The sequence below is a fragment of the Megalopta genalis genome, unplaced genomic scaffold (genome assembly GCF_051020955.1).
Source record: "Megalopta genalis isolate 19385.01 unplaced genomic scaffold, iyMegGena1_principal scaffold0023, whole genome shotgun sequence".
Taxonomy (NCBI): Eukaryota; Metazoa; Arthropoda; class Insecta; order Hymenoptera; family Halictidae; genus Megalopta; species Megalopta genalis.
Genome location: NW_027476093.1, coordinates 2,298,085 through 2,318,157, shown reverse-complemented (window position 1 = coordinate 2,318,157; position 20,073 = coordinate 2,298,085). Strand labels below are relative to the sequence as shown.

At 39.0% G+C, this 20,073-nt stretch overlaps 2 protein-coding genes across 9 annotated transcripts in view; one reads left to right on the top strand and one right to left on the bottom strand.

The window, feature by feature from the left end:
* Positions 1-804: 804 nt before the first annotated feature.
* On the bottom strand, positions 805-5,007 carry LOC117217796 (FERRY endosomal RAB5 effector complex subunit 3). The gene is made up of 10 exons (XM_033465634.2): positions 4,825-5,007; positions 3,650-4,204; positions 2,979-3,200; positions 2,703-2,906; positions 2,503-2,618; positions 2,291-2,427; positions 1,873-1,993; positions 1,679-1,797; positions 1,312-1,437; positions 805-1,197 (listed from the first exon to the last, which is right to left on the bottom strand). The coding sequence occupies exons 2-10, from the start codon at positions 4,153-4,155 to the stop codon at positions 1,084-1,086; spliced, it is 1,665 nt and encodes a 554-aa protein (XP_033321525.1). The 5' UTR covers positions 4,156-4,204; positions 4,825-5,007; the 3' UTR covers positions 805-1,083.
* The window catches only part of Aos1 (SUMO1 activating enzyme subunit 1), a 32,532-nt gene continuing 17,055 nt past the window's right edge, over positions 4,597-20,073 (top strand). For 5 of the 8 annotated variants that reach the window (XR_013035181.1, XR_013035185.1, XR_013035180.1 and 2 more), the window contains exons 1-8: positions 4,597-4,749; positions 5,222-5,413; positions 5,535-5,706; positions 5,785-6,041; positions 6,123-6,304; positions 6,381-6,513; positions 6,591-6,772; positions 16,278-16,453. Coding sequence is in view for 1 of the 8 variants with exons in the window: in XM_033465636.2 (XP_033321527.1) it covers positions 5,316-5,413; positions 5,535-5,706; positions 5,785-6,041; positions 6,123-6,304; positions 6,381-6,513; positions 6,591-6,753 (1,005 nt within the window). In the remaining 7 variants the exon portion in view is untranslated. Of the gene's footprint in view, positions 4,750-5,221; positions 5,414-5,534; positions 5,707-5,784; positions 6,042-6,122; positions 6,305-6,380; positions 6,514-6,590; positions 6,892-16,277; positions 16,454-20,073 lie in introns of those variants that run through there. The other 3 variants (XR_013035184.1, XR_013035183.1, XM_033465636.2) reach the window with 2 other exon arrangements.

Sequence of the window (20,073 nt, the reverse complement as noted above, 5' to 3'; positions counted from 1 at the left end):
CGTATATAGTTGTATTGTAACTATTTTGTAGTTGTATTTGTGTGGCGCGCTCGCGTATTGTACAGTTTTATTCGAATAGATGAAAAGGGCTTGCGTAAACGTGACAACGAATTGACGATAAATATTTAAATAAAATCATTTAAGTTAACATGCAAGGCATGTTAAATGGTAACACAAATATTTTGAAAATATTACGACTCTTGAATTAAAAATCATTATTTAAATTTTGTTGTATAATTTGGAAAATTGTACTTAATACTCGCCCTAGATTTTTTGTTCTTTCTACGTTTATTGCAAATAGGAGATGCGAAAGTACATAAGCAGTTTAATAGTCTGTAATTGAAACTAGTGAAGTTTCAAGTGCATAGTTCTAGATGTTTCCGTTACATGTCCATGCAAGTGTGCCTCCTCATTGCAAACAAAATTTGTGATAATTTATTGCATACCGCGACGGAGATGAGTACAGTCCGTAATATAACTAGGTAGTAGTATGTACAGTCCACAAAATCTAGGTGGTAGAATCATACCGCGGCGATCGCGACGTATACTTTTGTCCCGCCCTATAAATAATTCCCTGATAATAAATAAATAATAAATAATTCCCTATAAATCGCCCTAATTCACTGTAATTAGAACAAAGTTAATCGTTGTTTATCGCCAGGATACTAGCAACTCTATCTATTTTCATCCATTATCATATTTAATTACATTTCCAAATTAAATTTCATGAACTTACATTCATCGAATTTGTCAATCGTTCAGGTTTTTCGTACGGTTTATTGAAAAGAAAAGAAAATGACAAAATCATTGCTCAATCAGTTTTTCATTCGGCATAACATGTATGAATTTTTCTATAGTTTCTAATAGCGTGAACAATTGTAGCGGGTGACGCAATTATCGTTCAAGGAATGATGCTCTTGTAAAAGTAATATAAACAAGAAATTCATTCAGAGCATCGGGCGTTTATTCGCGGCATCTTGTCTTAATTTACAGCCGTAATGATCGTGGCCACAATGACCGATAAACAGTAACAAATATTTTATTATTTTTATCGTTATACGATAACAGTGGCAAGACAGCCGTTCACTTTTTTGGAGTTTGCGGTGTGCTGGTCGCTTTGAACACCAGCGGATTCGATACACGAAATATGCTGGGTAGCATCGTGGCTAGCGTGCCAAATACTTCTTCGGACATCCCCTAGACAAATGGCGATTTCGTAACTATATTATACATTAAATTTCAAGTAATTCAATTTATCAGCATTCAGTGGTGATAAACTACGATAGAAGCCGCATTAAATCATTGGATTACCTTTGGGACAAGGAATTGCAGATTTTTCAATTCGGCACCACCCCACGACGCCATTTCTATCATGAACCCTTTCACGCATTTGAAAACCAATTCTGCTCGTTTCGTGCACCATGCCACAGTCATTTCCTAAAAATTTCAAATAATTTTCTTTATCATAAATAGACTACGAATTCTACGTATTTATGATAAAAATGTGTAAGTGAACCTGTGAGAAGATAAAAAAACTTTGAAATTACTGTTATATTATTTGTAATTCATTAGATATATTAAGACCAAAAAAAAAACAAATATATTGTGCATAAATATCCGCAGTTGAACGTAAAACATATCAAAAAAGAATGATTGATTAACGAGACATTATCAATACCTCTGTCATTTCATGAACAAGAAGCACAGGAATAGTGAGCGTGGTGACGTCATTGCAGCACGCAGTTTTCAAAATGTTTCGCAATCCCAGAATCGCCGGGTGTCTCGAATTGATATCGCCTGTGATTTACAGAAAGCATCTCATTCGAGCAAGTGATTGTTGGCAACAAAAGAAACACGCGCGTTTATACTCACCGGATCTCAAAGTATCGTTCACTACCATATGAAAAATCACATGCACTTGCGCCAAGTTCGAGTGCCTTGTAATGTAAACGTCTCCTGTCTGCAAGCTTTTACTCGTCGTCGATTTCTTCGTCTAAATATAACACACGTAAATCAACGCATAGTCAAACATTGGGCAGACATTTGAACCGTTTATTTTGAAAGTGGCATAAGTCACTTTTTCAAAAAAATCAAGTTAATGGTAACACTCATTACAATTACAATCATTTTAATAAATATAATATAATAAAAATAATAATAAAAAATAATAAAAAAATAATTTAAAAAATAATAATATAATAATTACAATTACACTAATTATAATCATTTAAAAAAAATGACTTATGCCACTTTCAAAATAAACGGCACATTTTTTACTTTAATTTCTCACCTGCGTTTCGATCCCTTCTTTGTGATGCGCTTGTCTCCAGGCAACAGCGTCCTTAACGTCGTCCCTTATTTTCTCCAATTGCTCGTCGATCGGTGGAAAGTGAAACTCCGTTGTCAATTGGCATATAGCGCACAATTCTGCAAAAGAAAATATTGAAAAACAATTGCGAGGATAAGGTAACAATATATATGTATACTTTTTGTAATCGTTACCCTTTGTGATTCCAGAATAACTTCCCAAGTGATTGTCGCTCAACAGTACTAATCCGCACAAATCACTGGAGTATAATCCTAAAGCTGTCTGCAGCCTTTGCGGCGTTGGATCCATTCTATATGATAACGAACAGCTCTTTTGAATATAACGACGCTTCTATTTCATTTTCAAGCTTGCATTGTTACCTCCGGTAACTTACCCGGTCTCGCTTTTCTTTATCCTACAAAAATCTAATACATCTCCCGTTAGTATACGTATATTGTGCATTTGTTTCATTTGCGAGCCCAAGTGTATGGTGAAACTCTCTTCCAAAACGGGATAGTCCGCGCTCGTCTTATCCTCGATGTGAACAAAATTGTCTAAGGCGGGTCGAATAGGCGGCGTCGACACCATTGGAGAACCCCTAGCGTTGATATAACATTTAAAGATTAGTAAAATATCGATGTAGCTGTCCATTTGTCATGCTTGAACGTACATTGGAGTTGGTAACATATTAGTCTGCTGCTCTTCTAACAGCCGCATAATCCAATTCCGATATTGACGTCTCTGTTCTAATTTTAACGCGTCGACCCTAGATCCCCAGTGCCCTTGCAATAAGCTTTGTTCTTCAAAGTGTCGTCCAGCCATCTCGTTTATCGATTTTTCGGTAGAACCAGCCTCCAGGGCTTCTACAGCTTTGCGCATTTCTTCTGTTTGACTAGGATTTAATTTGTCGATCATTTATTTTTTTCTCGCATGATTTCGAACTAAATGTATGATTAACGAGATTCTTACAAAAGAATTCTTTCCAATTAAATTATGAGAAAAGACATTGACCTTGAATGTGATCTTTGATATTGATAGTCTGCTTAAAAAGGTCAATGGAAGTGATAATTTAAGATATACACGGTAGCGTAAAACAGATATTATTACGTGAATTTTAAATCTTCTTTTCTAGCATGATATAATAACAGAAAAAAAGTAGCATCGAATTATTTTTTTGTTAGGCAATACAAATAAAATAGTCTCTTAACGTTATAACGCAATAGCCGTTTCTTGTGCAATTTAGCGAAATAAAAATACCGAATTGGGTATATATTTAATGCTATTTACAAATATAAATGTGTATTGAACAGTGTTGTCGCTATGTAATGTGCAGGAACTAACTTTTGAGTGAGTTGCTCATAATGTGTGTCTCTCATTTGAATGACTTCTGTTACATCCCTTCCAAATTTGTGCTCTGCTTGCAAAATGGGTTCCAATGATGGAGAATGTACCAATCTATGGTACGCAGCTGCAAATAACTCCTCATCGGTTGTTCCAATTGGATCTGCATAATCAACTGTCTTTTGTTTATACGTTTTCTCCCAATTTTTTATAATCTCTTCAATGTCCGTGGTTCCTGATATCGCATTCTCTAAGGTATTCTCTGCTTTTTCATCATAAAATTGTAATGTTAGCTCTTTAATAGCGTTCTCCAAAGATTGCAGTAAGTTCGGTTCCACATAACATGGTAACTTAAATGATGAAACAATACGGTGCATGAGTTCTTTTATCGAGCCATAGTATGGTATTTTTAATGGTATCTCCAACACGTATTCCTGATTTGTTGTACATGTTGGAAACTTATATACAAAAGTTTTTTCCACATGTTCTTCCTCTGACATGTTCATGTCTCTTGCAACAGTTTTTCATTATATTTGATGATTCATGTGTTTGTTTCTGTAAAGAAAAATAAGTCAAATTTATTAGCATTTCAGACAATTGTCTTTTATTGTATAAGTCATCTTAAGGAAATATTAATCTTTGCATATAGTTCATTGTTATAATACCAAGGATGGTTACTGTTATTTGTGAATAATATTTTTTAGGGGTCAGCTTTCACAACATTCAGATTAAAAGGTCATTGATAATGTGTAAAAGCACTTCTGATTGCATTTTTTATCTATATCATTTTAAAAACAATTATTTTCATATAGTAGTTGCAATGAGTTTGGATGTATCTATTTATTTGCTACAATTTGTTAATATCAATAAGCATAATATGAGTTCATAAAACTATTTTACAATTTATAATTGTAATTATGTATATAAAAAGAATGAAATTTGAAAAATGTTTACAATGACGTCCGACGAGGGCGCCACCGTAAAAATCGTTTCGTTGTCTATAATCGTTTTATTAGTGGAAATTACACAAAATGTAATGCAAACGTGACAGTTTATAATTTAGTAAAATATTAGTATTTTTCAATAACAAGTGCCGCTTGGTAAGTAGTTTTGAATTTCTGTAATCATCGTATAGTTCATTTCTAAGATTAACCTAAATGTTTCGAATTATATACCTGTAAGTTATTTTTCTTATTATGCTCACGTATGCTGCAATGTCAAATTGTATGTGAACATTTAAGAAAGTTGTTTTACACCGTTTACTGGACAAACTTGCTACACAATGCACACAATACAATGCTCGCACATAATTGTCAAAACCTTTCAACGCCCCCAGCCATTTAATAAACAGTTCCTCCAACATACTGTTATTACATTTCAATATCATCTACATGGATTTATTAAATATTTTAGCATTTATAATCTGAATTCTATTTAAATGCTATATACAGACTTACTTGTTTCAATTCAAATCTTATTTAACGATGTTCACTTCTTTTATAGTAGATAGTATATATAGTAGATAGATTTTGTTATGTTACCTACCCTATATTCGAAGCGGTGTTTGAACAGGAGAGGGCAAGTGTTGGTGTCGGCACGATACAACAGCTTGAGAGCCCCGTTTTGGCGGTTACAGAATTTTAAGGAAAAAATCAGTATTTACGAAATGGCTGAGGATAAAAATCAAAGTGTTGATTTAACAGATCACGAGGCTGAGTTGTACGATAGACAAATTCGTCTTTGGGGTTTAGAATCACAAAAGCGGCAAGTACATTAGTTTATAACCTATAAAATTTGTAATTCACAATGGAAGAAATATTTTATTGTTATTTACTTAATTTAATGTAAGATCTTAACGCAATTCTATAATATCGATTAATTGCAGCTTACGAGGTGCCAAAGTTTTATTAATAGGTATAAATGGTTTTGGAGCAGAAGTAGCAAAGAATATTATATTGGCTGGTGTGAAAGCAGTTACGTTTTTAGATCACAGAAATGTAACAGCCGAGGATCGATGCTCGCAATTTTTAACACCTACAGATTTAATAGGAAAAAACGTAGGTAGATTATTAAGATACGGTATAGCGTATAAGATGTAGTATATTATAGTGTTTTCATATATATTATATCTTTAGAGAGCAGAGGCATCCTTGCAAAGGGCTCAGAATTTAAATTCTATGGTCGATATCAAAGCAGACACATCCAACGTCGACGACAAACCAGATATATTCTTTAGCAATTTTGACGTTGTTTGTGCAACAGAATGTACCATTACGCAATTAAAGAGAATCAATAAGATATGTAGAAAACATAATGTAAAATTCTTTTGCGGAGATGTTTGGGGAACTGTTGGCTATACTTTCGCAGATTTAATAGAACACGAATACGCAGAGTAAGTGTTGTATCAACGTTAGCATGGTATTGATAATTTAAACATATAATAAATTATCCAATAAGAGAATAATTTTTACAGAGATGTAGTACAAACAAAAAAGATAATGCTCGGAGAAAGTGGCGAGCCTATAGAGAAAGAGAAGTTCGAAGACATAACCGTAACAGAGAAGCGTAAAGATACCTTTGTGCCTTTCGAAGCAATTTTGAACGTAGAAAAGTCTTCTGTTCCTAAAGAATCTGAAATTTATTATATGATGTCAAGTAAGTTTAGTTTCAGGTTCTGAATTAAATTTAACGAAGGCAAACAAATACTTATACGTAACACATGTGCTTCTAGTAATGCTTAATTATCGTGAAAAGTATGGCAAAGATCCGTTGCCCAGTGAAAGAGGTTCAGAGAATTTCAAAACCGAAGCAGAAGAGATCACTAAGAAATATGAGCTCAATGATACGATAAATGATTTAATAGAGTACGTATAATGTAAAATATTAATTCACTAGAGTACACGAATCTTCGATAATATTTAATACTTACTCACGAATTTAGGGGTGACGTGTACGCTCAAATTAGCCCGGTGTGCGCCATCGTTGGTGGCATAATGGGCCAAGAAATAATTAAAACGGTCTCGCAAAAAGGCGCGCCGCACAACAACTTGTTCATTTTCAATCGAGATAGGTTGTGCGGAAAAATTTTGAGATTGGGTCAGTAACGACAATTCCTACGCGTTGGTATGTCTCATTGCTTCAACAGCGCACTATTATCGACACAGCCATTAATTTTACCACGCATTACTCCATGTTTTTTGCTACGAAATCTTAATAAATGTACGTCTAAGAAAACACGAAAATTAATGGATGTTTTTATTTTAATTTTAGTACAACGAATCACTGAACATGGAAAATAAATTTTTCTTGTTCTTAGTCTTAATATTTATAGTTTATGAAAGAGTGGTCCACAGCATTCTATTCTTTTTGCATTTTGCAGCTGAAAGTATAAATATTTGCAGGGAAGCATCGAAGTTTCTTTAATGTTTTCTAATTCTCTTTTCGAATAGTATTCAAACATATTTAAATTAGGCTAAATCTATCTATAAACGTATCATATAAATATTCATATACCCTAAGTCAGGGGTGTCAAACTCAAAAGCTAACTTGGGCCATAATAATAAATAAACAATGCTTAACTTTAGGTGGGCCGCAAAAAAAAAATCAGTGTTCATAGAAACAAATATTTTTATTTTGACTAGTACATTGTAATAAACATATATAAAATTAAATTATTGTTTACGTCCTGATACTTGACATCAAAAATGTTCATCTCGGGCCGCGAGTTTGACACCCCTACCCTAAGTTATGTGTATTTACTCTGGGAAAGATTATTTCTTTAGACTTTCCCGGTCGCCAAACGATTCCATATCGTATCGATAGATTGCATTTTGTTTATGTTCGTGTTTGTCGAGCTCCAACACCGAAAAAACAGTCCGATCGTTCGTGTGGTTTGGAAGCTCTCCGCACATATCCAGCATTTCCTCCCGCAGTGTACTGCATTTTCTCGTTTATGTTTTTACACGTGCTTATTCCGCTCTCTCTTTACTGTGTGAATGTGAGTGTTCGGTGTACACGGACACAGCTATGGTAAAACGTGGCCTATTACAAGCTCGCGCACGTCGTAAGGTATTTTTGTTCGGAGGCCTGTGGAAGGGGTGCGTTCTCCTGTATGTGGAAATATGACTCACTTTTCCCGTCTTCCGTCGAGGCAATTTGGGAACCCGCTTTGCGGATTCTTTCTTTTTTTTCGTGTCCTCTCGCGCGGAAAACGTGAAATGGAAATTGAAAAATTGGAAAAGGGGGAGCGAGTTGGAAGCACGGCTCGTTATGCTTTATCGGCTCGCCGATATTACCCAGGACGACGCGCCGGGTTCCTCGCTTCCGTGCCGGCTATTATTTAAAAAGCCACTTTTACATACGTCGTGCACGGCTGATAACGTAACCGATGAAATCGTCCTCGTCACCGTTGCAACTTAATTGACTTTATTCACCGCGAATCACGCTAATTGCGCCCCGCTGTGTTTCGCCGCGCTGTCTCTCGCTGATTGCTTCTATGTCTCTCCGAAGCCCGTGGTAAAACCGTCGCGAGCTCGTAAAAAAGTTAATGAAGTACGTGCGAGGGATTGGTATACCGGATTTTTAAATTCATCGATCAACACTTTTTACTAATTTGTAGTCATTTCTTTAGACTGCGCGGCGCTCGAGAACAGGGATCGGAAAAGTTTCAAGTTAAAAAGTAACTTGTTAATAGTTTTTACTTCAAACTTGAACCAAAAAACTTATTTGGAATATATTATTCCAATATAATTGTTCTTTATATTTATTTGTTCAATATACTGGTTCTCGTATTATATCTGGGATTATATTGGCAAGGAAATTCTAAATAATAAAATTCAAAACTTGTTTCTAACAAGAATAGATGTTTTAATCCGTTTAGTGCCATGCGAAAAAGAGGTGCCTATGCGAGTATAACCGGCCCAATTTCACGGTTTTACTAGGGTTTGAGAAAATGCTCATAAAAACCAAACAAGAAACAATATTTATATGATTCAAAAAGCAGTAAATTAAGGACGAAATAGAGAATAAAACAATGACACTAGATTTTCTATATTCACTGAAAATTATATAAATAACAAAGGTATAAAAGATCATAAAGAAAGTAAAAGTCCAGTTCTCTCTTACAAAACGTATTTGCACATACAAAAAGTCATCTTTTCATCATAATTTTATATAGATCATTTATTACAAAGTATATACTTTGCATTTCTGATATATTTTGTAACAAGATAAATAATATTACATAACAAACATAAAAAATAACTCGAAGGTACATGGTAAGCGCCGGAAGAATTATCTCTTCCGAAATATGTAATTGTTATAGGTAATATAACATTGCTGAAACAAAATTATGTTGTCATAAATATATTTGTGATATAATTTTGCATAATACTTCATTATAATAACATAAATATTTATATTTATATTTATATATTGTAAATGTGTAAAATTTTGTCATTATAAAGCGCTATAACTCAGCTCTGACACTTCTCGCCAGTGCAGCAAGAGCCGATATATCGGCCTCCGGCACTAAAAGGGTTAATCTAGCTATAATACTAAATTAATCAGGTGTCGAATATTCTTCTAAGAATTGTTTCTTACTAAAATAATCATAAAAATCGGCTCATATAATTTAACTGCGTTCAAATTAAACCTTTTTTGTGATTATGCGGATCTGAGTTATTGTATTGCTAGCTGTTTGGTTTATTTTAACCCTTTTCAGTAGTCCATTCAAACGATCGATCTCAAAGAAGTGGCTAAAAAAAAAAGAAAAGAAAAGAATAAGTTAAGAGAAAACTCATGCATTAGAATGTATCTAGCTATGATTACCACGTGCTCGTTAAAAGCGTCCATTACGCAAGGGTTGAATCAGTTTAGCAAATCCTCGGAGCGAGTTATCGCTTGCAGGACGAAAGGTCAAAGTCGTAGCATTCGGAATAATATGATTCGCTATAAAACCGTAAATAGATTCGATGCAGGAGAATCGGTGTGCACGAGGTACGAGGGACAACATCGAGAGGAGCATCGTCGTGGTGTTGGCGTCATTTCGCTGAGCGAAATGACGCTACCGCTCACGCGAAATCCCCCGTCGCTTTTATCGGCGCGCATCAGTACCTGACGCGCGAGTAGGCGGCCGTGAATTGATTCGATTTTCACCGGAGAATTATGATATATCGTCTTTCCCCGTGGAAACGATTTCGTTACACATGCCGCGGCCGATCATCGGGCCCCGGCCCCGTACGTATGTAAATTGGAACAGGCTTGTGCAAGTGCTTGGCTCCCGGCGCAGGTACGCACACGCAATACGCCGGGAACATGTTTCTTAACGATCAGGCCACGTGCGTTCACGGCTGTCGAATTATGCTCCTCCTGCCTACCGAGAAACCATTAGCGGGACACGATCTCCCGTCTTTGCGCGCGAATGCTCGCCCTTGATCCTTTCAATTCGATAGTTTGTCGATGGGGCCTCCATCGACCGGGCCTCGCTTCCGACGATACGTGACTTATTTGTCCTCCTGTTGCCAGCGCATTCAATCGCGTCGACCGACGATTTATATATTTAATAGTTCGCTGTCGTACTGAGGGCCTCGAGAGACTCGATGGAAATTTCGTTCGGGGATTATGTATTCGTGATCGATATTCGAAGATTTTTCAGATTAGTTTCGAAGAATCGAGTGCTTTCAGCTGGTAACTGCGGGTCAGAATTCGATGTTAGTGCCTGTTAGATTAGTCACGTTGATTGGGTAGCCACGTGTGATAGTTAGACCGCGGATTTTTACGAAAAATCAGAATTACAGTAATGTCTCCCTAACTGACGCTTAGATTGGGCAGAAAAATGGACAATGTGGGAACAGGAGATACGATTATTCCGGCTTTGCACCATGTTTTTATAATCGTTGACAATCGGTAACTATAAAAACGAGTTGCGAGGCTCGAATTCGCAAGGCTACCTTTCCCAAATTGTCCATTTTTGTGGACAATCTGAGCGTCAATTAGGGAGACATTGCTGTACGTGCATCGATCGCCAGAAAGAAAAACTGATTAGACATGTATTCCCGGTTTGAATAATTTTAATGAGCTATGAATAATTAAAATGTCAAATGTCGAATTAAATTGTCAAATAGTCTCGATAGTTTCACTATTTCGTGTTTCATATACCCATTTTCGTCGTAAATGCACAATACAGTAATGTCTCCCTTACTGACGCTTGGATTGTCCACAAAAATGGCCAATTTAGGGAGAGGAGATGCGATTATTCTCGATCCTTGCGGTTCATTTTTCTAGTCACGTATTATCAACGACTATAAAAGCAAGCTGCAAGACTCGAATAATCGTATCTCTTCTTCTCGAATTGTCCATTTTTGTATACAATCTGAGCGTCAATTAGGGAGACATTACTGCAGCTTGAAAGGAGTTCCAAGAGGTCTTCAATAATTCTCTCAGCCATTCGATTGTTAAAGCTGTTGATCGAATAATTTTAAGCAACACGGTTCATCCGTCTTTCTTTCTCAATTTTTATATATTTTTATATTTACTTTTGTATTATATCGCGTTAGTTATTTATTAGAACTGCTCTCGTCGAAGTCTTGTTCGTTGCACTAAATTATATCAATATAATATTATAAAAATATTCGATTGTTAAAACTGTTGATCGAATAATTTTAAGCAACGCGGTTCATCCATCTTTCTTTCTCAATTTTTATATTCATTTTTATATTTATTTTTATATTATATCGTGTTAGTTATTTATTAGAATTGCTCTCGTCGAAGTCTTGTTCGTTGCAATAAATTATGTCAATATAATATTATAAAAATATTCAATTGTTAAAGCTGTTGATCGAATGATTTTAAGTTACACGGTTCATCCATCTTCCTTTCTCAATTTTTATATATTTTTATATTAATTTTTATATCTTATCGCGTTAGTTATTTATTAGAATTGCTCTCGTCGAAGTCTTGTTCGTTGCAATAAATTATATTAATATAATATTATAAAAATATTCAATTCTTAAAGCTCTTGATCGAATAATCTTAAGCAACACGGTTCATCCATCTTTCTTTCTCAATTTTTATATATTTTTACATTTACTTTTGTATTATATCGCGTTAGTTATTTATTAGAATTGCTCTCGTCGAAGGCTTGTTCGTCGCAATAAATATCTTTCGCAGCGCGGAGACTGTAAAACCGATCGCATCGTCGTGGATTAAGCGGTGAATCAATTGAATAGGAGCCGTTTTGTACCTGATACGGATCGGTAGAGGAGCCGTTATCAGTGCCGAGAGGGTCCTGGTTTTATCACAGCGTAGTTAACGTTCGCGGCGTTCGTGCATTGGAAAATGCGCACAGGTCTGCTTTGAAATATGATCGAGCGGTATACAACAATTTACTTTCCCCACCACTCCGATTCCCGGTGAGCGATGCTATCTCACGGCAAATAGGTTAGAAGACGTACAGGTACTCCCCGTGAGTCAGGTAAGGAATTTACCGAGACTGCTGTCACGGGTAACCGCGTGCACATTCGCTGAATCAATACGACACGCACGCCTCTAGGAATGTTAAACGACTGCGGCTTAGCAAACATAGAGGAACGTGTATTTCATTAACAGCGATACGCCCGCCCAAATATTCCTTTGAATTGCTCGTTAACGTGAAATTATCGTCTCGCAAATTGAACCGAACGATTTCGCCGTCGTCGTTGTACAGGAAATGTGACTCCCGGCAGTTTCTCGCTTTAATGTTTCGCTTAAAATGCCGGAGACGCGTTCTAGTCAACGCGATACGCGGAATTACATTGCGATTGATTGCTGTTTTGGGCGATAAAAGGCACGGAAACTGGGGAGCATACTTTCTTTTTTATCATTATTAAGCTGTGAAATCACCTACGGGCTTATTAGCGATATATTTTGTAATATATTATTGTAAAATTACTGGCACATATACGATATAATTTTGTTGTCTCAAAATTATCGCATTTCCGGGAAATGAGGGATTCTTGAGATCATTCGAAGCAACTTTTTCCTTTACAAAAATTTTCTCCGAGGCTTCGTTTACGAGTTATCAGCGAAAAACTGTGACCAATGCGAGGCGAAATCAGCTGGCGTGTGACGGCCGAGCCAATGAACTTCGCGCGCACGTTGGCTGGCCCGTCCCCCCACCAGTAGAGCTCGCCTCTCATTGGCCAGTGTTTTTCGTTAATAACTCGTAAATGATGCCTCGGAGAAAATTTTTGTAAAGGAAAAAGTTCCTTCGAATGATCTTAGGAACCCCATATTTCCCAGAAATATCATAATTTTGGGGCACCCTGAATTATAGAATATTATTTCGTATTACTTTGGATACGTGGAACTTATCAAGTACTGTGTCTAACACTTAAGGATGTACGTCGTGCTTTTTAAAGAATTTAAAAAACTTTAAATCTTTCACTGTTGAATTTCAGATATTTCTGACAAATTTAATTTACCACGATCTAGTGGCATTAACACGATACGATAATAATATAGAGTAATATAAGAATAATATAAAAAAAGTAGACGTCTCTTCTATTACGCTCGCTTCAGTGAACACCGAAAGGGTTAAAGCGTCAAGTCCTCAGAACGAATAATTTCGATCGGCCGCGCGTACTTCTTTTTTATCGCAACGTTCCTCAGCTTTCGTTATCACTTTTCGTTATCGTTACGAAAAATCTCGCCGGCGTGATATATTTTCTTCGATCGCGACAAGCAGGCGAACGCTTCCGTGACATTTCTCCGCCATAAATTAGCTCGACGGGCTTCAATCTGTTCGCCAGCCCGAGGCGTGAACTATGCCCGGACGCATTTGTCGTAAGGACAAGGGAACTGGTTTGCCAACCACTCTCGTTCCGTAGGGCACTCGTGGGCGGGTTAAAGGGTGCGCGTAAGAAGAAAAAGGAGTCGCGGGGAGGGTGCGCCCTTCACACGTCCCGGCTGCGACGGCTGATTTATGGCACGACGAAAATTATTGCCGCCGTTAAAATACCTCGAGGCGTATTTATTGACAGACACGCGTTTGCCTCCGCGAGACCGTCCGTGAAATGAGCCGGTCCTTACGGACGACAAGACTGTACTTAAGCCGACTCTAAACGCCGGCTGTAAAGCCTCCGGCGTAAACGAATCGACGAGGGATCGTTTTCGGCCGGAACGCGCCGCGTTTCGTCCAAATATGCCACTTTAATGGCCGGCCATTCCGGCTTCTGGCATTGGGAGAGAGAGACCAATGCTTTCGGTTGTTTTTCAACCGTGCCACAGAGAAATTACTCTTACTCGCGCGATTCAAGGCTTCATGCTTCGAAGACTCCACCCTCCCCCGTTTTATTCACTTCGCCTCCGCGATTACAACGTCCGCTTACGCTTCGCGCACTTAAAAGGACTCCCACGTGGATCTGCGAAAGCTTGGAAGCGGACGTATCCTTTGATTAAACAAATTTCAATTTAACGCTCCTCTCTAACGCTTTGAATTTTACCGTACGTTCGAAGAACTTCTTTCATATTTCTCGGGAAATATCCGAAGAATTTACATTTATCTAACTGATATCCGGTTTATTTATTTATTTATATATTTACTTAACTTGTTTCCCGGTTTACCGTCGCATCTATTGATAGGTAATTAGCGACGTTACTATTTTTAGAGTTTCCTTAGATTTTTAGATTTTTCCTTCGGGCAATTTGGGGTGTCTTTTATGGGATTCTCTTATGCCAGGGCTGTCTCTTCCCTAAGTCCGTATTTTGTGCTCGTCATTCTGTATAATAGGGCTGTGATCATTTGGAAGGCAAAGCGAATTAAATAAAACAACGAAGTCGTTGCGATATAGCACGTAAATAGAGGTAAGGAAGCACGCGATTAAGAATGAACGAGTTCAAGAATAAGAGCTTCCGTAGGATTTGGTAAATGTTATGTTGCATTGAATCATCATTAACCAATTAGTTTTACATAATACATAATTTAATTCTACCGCTCTTTGACCGGGAATAGCACCGTTTTTTTTATATTGAACAGCGAAAGTATATAGGGTGTCCCAAAAATGTCTCGCAGTCCGCATTCCTCAGGTCATTTGAAGCAACTTTCTCCTTTACAAAAATTTTCTCCGTAACACCGTTCACGAGTTATTAACGAAAAACAGTGACCAATGAGAGGCGAGCTCGGCTGGCGCGAAGCGACCGAGCCAATGAGCGGAACTGAGCTTCGCGCGTTGGTTGGCTGGGCCGCCTCGCGTCAGCCGTACTCGATTCCAATTGGTCACTGTTTTTTGTTAATAACTCGTTAACGGTGCCTCGAAGAACATTTTTGTAAAGGAAAAAGTTGCTTCAAACGATCCGAGGAACCAGCCATTTCCGGATTGCGAGACATTTTTGGGACATCCTGTGTATCCTTTTTAACCAGTTAGCTGTATTCGACGAATACACAGTATAATGTCTCCCTAATTGACGCTCTCCACAAAAATGGAGAATTTGGGAAGAGTAGATACGATTATTCGAGTCTTGCAGCTCGTTCTTATAATTGTTGAGAAATTGGTAACTATAAAAACGAGTTGCAAAGCTCGAATAATGCTATCTCCTCTTCCCAAATTGTCCATTTTTCTGCAGAATCTGAGCGTCAATTAGGGAGACATTACTGTTCTCGTCGCGAAGTAAATTCTCTTCGATTGTTGCTCAATTGTGAACAAAAATGAGGAAGAGGAGACACGATTTTTCGAGCCTCTCAGCTCGTTTCTACGATCGCCGATTGCCAACAATTATAAAAAACGAGTCGCGAGGCTCGAACAATCGTATCACCTCTCCCCAAATTGTTCATTTTTGTTTAGAAGCTGCGGAACAATTGGGGAGAATTTACCGTAATTAATTAATCGTGTGTTTCGGGCCTCTCAGCTCGTTTCTAGAAAAAACAAGCCGCGAGACTCCAACAATCGTATCTCCTCTCCTCAAATTGTCCAGTTTTGTTTAGAAGCTGCGGAACAATTGGGGAGAATTTAATCGTGTGTTACGATGTATAATTATTAACAAGTCCGCGTTCGCTCCTACGACAAACACAGTCAATTTTCGTTCAGTCACTCCTCGGATGCAAGACAAGTCAGCAGCGCAGTGGTTGGTAAATCGCGGCCATAATATTCGAGGGGGGAGGAAGCGTCGCGCAAACAGCGACGGCTGCAAAAATTGCGTACGTGAGGCAACTGCTTACGACATCGTTGGGCCACTGCTGCTTTTCTATTTATGCCGGCCGAAACAATGTTTCCTTCTTATCAGTGTCTTATTGTCTCCGTCGCGACTCGGTTTATTAACCTCCTCGGCCCTTATCCCGGCCGACTGCAGCCCCGGCATCCCCCGGTGTTTAAAAGAGTTCCGTCGCGCCGTGCCGGCGCACGAACTCGCAGGGATGCTCTCGTAGGTGAAGCTCCGCGGCGAGTCGAAGGATGAACGCATAAAAAGGCTTTCATGGCCCGTTCTCTGACCGTAGGGACATCATATTTTCTCGTGGAGACGCGCGGATCACCGCGGGCCACAGTGCATTAACAAAATAACGTAATAAAATCTGCCTGGCACCGCCTCGGCCGCCCCTCTTTCGCCCGCCCTTCGCCCCAGAGCCTGTTTCTTTCTCTCGTTCCTCTTTTTCTAGGTGGCCGCTCGTAAAGCCGGATACATTGTGCGGCCGGCCGTGGCGTATTCGTCATGTCTACGACCGAAGACACGCGATCCGCTAAAGGATTGACCCCGCGGAACGTCCACGACCCCCCATCCACCCACCCTCCCCGTACCGAGGAACGGTTCCACGAAGCATCGATTCGCTGGCGGGTAAGTATTCGCGCGAGAACTTTCCAACGGAACTTTTTTATGCGGCCAGCGGGAGATTCGCCGGTTTACTGCCGACGTCTCCCAGATATTTTTTGATCGGATGCTCGCGTTTCGTACACCGCGGCGACTTTGTTGATTGCTCTGCCGGCCGAATGCGTCCGCGAACATTGTGCTCTTTTTATTTCTTACGCGGCTGCTTTTCGGCTTCACTTCGGAGATTTCAACTGGGAAATTCTGAAGATACAGGGACTATTCATTTGTTTTCTTTTTTTCTTCAACGTACAGGCTGGATTCTACGTTTGCACAGAGTCGTTGGAGTCCTAGCGACGTCACTATACAATTGAAAACGCTTTTCCGATGAAAAGCAAGCGCTTTTACCGCGGGTTTTTTCATTTCCTCCGAAGGCAGAGGAAGATTTATTTTTCAAAAGTTCGGAGTAGAATATCTTGAGAATTGAAATTTCCATAAGCACTCGTCGACTTTGCTGGAGACGTTACCATATAATTGATAACGCATTTCTGGTTAAACGCAGGATTAGCAGAAATCATTTTGAGTTGTTATATTCCGAGTTAACTTAGTATCCAGGAATTAGGCGCAGATTTCATCGAAGATAGTTATTAGCAGGGATTGAAAAGGTTTCGAAAATAACTGTTTCAAAATGTTATTACGTCGGTTCTGACTGAGACAGTTACGGAGAACCGAAAAAGTTTCGTGACAGTTACGAAGTACAGCAATGTCTCTTGGGAGAGGAGATACGATTATCGGAGCCCTGCGGTTTGCTTTTATTACCTCCTCTTCCTAAATCGTCCATTTTTGTGCATAATCTGAGCGTCAGTTAGAGAGACATTACTATCGGTTCTGGCTTACAATAATTTTTCCCTAATTCGCGCTCAGATTGTCCAAAAAATGGACGATTTTGGGAGAGGAGATACGATTATTGGAGCCCTACGTTTGCTTTTATTTCCTCTACTTCTCAAATCGTCCATTTTTGTGCATAATCTGAGCGTCAGTTAGAGAGACATTACTATCGGTTCTAGCTTAGAATAATTTCTCCATAATTCGCGCTTAGATTGTCCAAAAAAATGGACGATTTTGGGAGAGGAGATACGATTATTGGAGCCCTGCGTTTGCTTTTATTACCTCCTCTTCCTAAATCGTCCATTTTTGTGCACAATTTGAGCGTCAATTCGAGAGACATTACTATCAGTTCTGACTTACAGTAATTTCTCCCTAATTCGCGCTCGAAGATGGACAACTTGGGAACAATTTAATTGAATAACAATTTAATAACACAACCGATTGCCAATAACTATAAAAACGAGACTATAAGTGCACAAGTTATCGCACAGAGCACCCAGCGTTCTTGCATGATCTTGCTACCAATGCGTTTCGAACGATTTTCGCGACGGAGAAATCCGAGCAGAGACGCGTCCTCGTAAACGCGTCCAAGGTAAAAAGAGGAACGGTCGTCGAGTTATAGGTGCTAGGAGGAAACTTTAAAAACTGTCTCAAGGTTCGTTGATTTCCAGAGGTATATCTCGGCGGCCGATCGCCCGGGGACTGCGATTAGCCGGCGTCGCCGAGTTTCAGATTTCGAGCGTGATTCCGCGACGATATTCCCGGGCTTTACGAGCAGCTATCGGCGCAGTTCAGACAGTTTTTAGGGTCAAGCGAATAGCTAATGCAAACACGGCCGACATTATTTCAGCCCGTCCTCCCGCGTCCCTCCCCCGCCCCGACGTTTGTCTGGACTGTCTGGAGACACGGTGGGATTTCTCGTTCCATCCGCGTCGGCGTTCCACAAGGATCTCTCTCGCCTTTGGGAAAGACATTACGCGAGATCTTAATGCTCTTCGTTACCAATTAAGACACGGTCGTTGCAATTAATTCCGCGGCCGGTCCTGGAAACGAGAACCGGAAACGGCGTCGTCTTACGAACGCGACGCGGCCCAGTCTCCCTGTCCGACCTCCTTCGACTACTGGATGAATATCCTTTAGCGATATGCGCGCGAATAAACCGGCTCTCCCGAGAGCCGCGACGACTAACGATCCTGATTAAGAGAGAGCACTCCGAGAGCCTCGTCCCATTCCGCTCGACAATGTCCGCCCCTATTCCGACGGTAATACAAGCGGTTCGGGTGCGCCGCTGACGAGCGAGTTTTGTTGCGAGTTTTGTCGGCCCACTGAATCGTTCGTGATACAGAAGGATCGGCAGACGTGTCCAGAATCGCGCCCAAGACAACTGATTTATTCTAGAAATATACGATTCAATAATAAATTCAATTTCATACCTTTCAACGTAATTATCAGCTTCGGAAATACGGTAAATTCTTCCTAGGCGACGTTCGGATCGTGCATAAATTGTTTTTTTTTTACAATGACGCAGCCGGACGAAAAATCTGAGAAAAATTCAGCGCACTGCTTGCGATAGCAGCTTATCAGGGAATTAGTATAAAAATAGCCTATACTTTAATTTTCGAGGAATCTTCAATTTTCCGATTTTTCTTTTGGTTTCCCATTTTTTATAACTACAGCTTGCAGCCGAAAAATCTGAAAAAATTCTATAATATGCGGCTTGATGTTCGACATGAGTCTCATTTTTTTCAAAATATTAGAAAGCTCCGAATGGGGGAAATGGACGGAGAAGAGCGCTATTTAACCCTTTATCTATTTAACCCTGCAATTTCCCTCAAGACGAGTGTTTCCTTGGTCAGCTATCGAACGGTATTATACTCATTAAAAAAACCTCTAACGGTAATTTTGACCATCTTAATCGACTAGGCCCTTTACTGTGCATTCTTTATACATGACTGTACATTTTTTGACGATGAGATTGTCATAACATTTTCAAGAAGTTTGATTAATATTATTAAGGTCCTAAACGACCTTCAATGAGCGACTGTAAAAAAAGAGAACAGCTAAGTTACTCTGGATTAGGTGTAGACTCGCGCGTTGATTGAAGTAATCTGCAACAATGGCATGCGGGTTGCTGCTCGAGGGACACCGTAATTACTCTTAATTGAAAGAAACCATCATTGCATCTTACTCCCCCTAATGATATTGAATATACGTATACTTGTATTTAATACAATAATATCTTTCGATTTCGTTACATCTTCGTGCTCTATTCTTCTACAAATAATCAACAGATTTGCTTAGCAAAGTTTGAAAATGTATAATATTCGCGAAAGTATTTAAGCTTCGAGTACTAAAAAATAAGAATCCTCGAACTTTCCATAAATTAGAAAAATGCGATCCCGAACACAACAAGCAGTTTGGCAACAGGTTGGAGAAAATTTAAGAGTTGTTTTTTCGTAACAATATAAAGAATAAAATAGTTACGATTTCGACTGCGTTTTTAAATCATTAACAATCAAGGAGAACCAATAGTCCTGCTTTGCATATCTCTATCCCACGATTTGTTACTATTTGCACTATTCCTGACTATGACTCCGCACTGTTATTAGGGGCTCGGATACATTTTTTGTGAAAAGTAACGGCATAAAGTATCATACAGTGACGCAAGGTTTCATTTAAAGATAAATGAGGCCTTCGAGGCTTCATCGGAACACGTGTGTCATCGAGCACACGTTGCACCACGTCTGGCTATGATTCACTAC

Coding starts and splice junctions, on each gene's coding strand:
- LOC117217796 (XM_033465634.2), bottom strand. CDS start 4,155: ATGAACATGTCAGAGGAAGAACATGTGGAAAAAACTTTTGTATATAAG. Junction 2,619..2,702: donor ATAAAGAAAAGCGAGACCGG/GTAAGTTACCGG, acceptor GTTATCATATAG/AATGGATCCAACGCCGCAAA. Junction 1,198..1,311: donor TGCAATTCCTTGTCCCAAAG/GTAATCCAATGA, acceptor CCATTTGTCTAG/GGGATGTCCGAAGAAGTATT.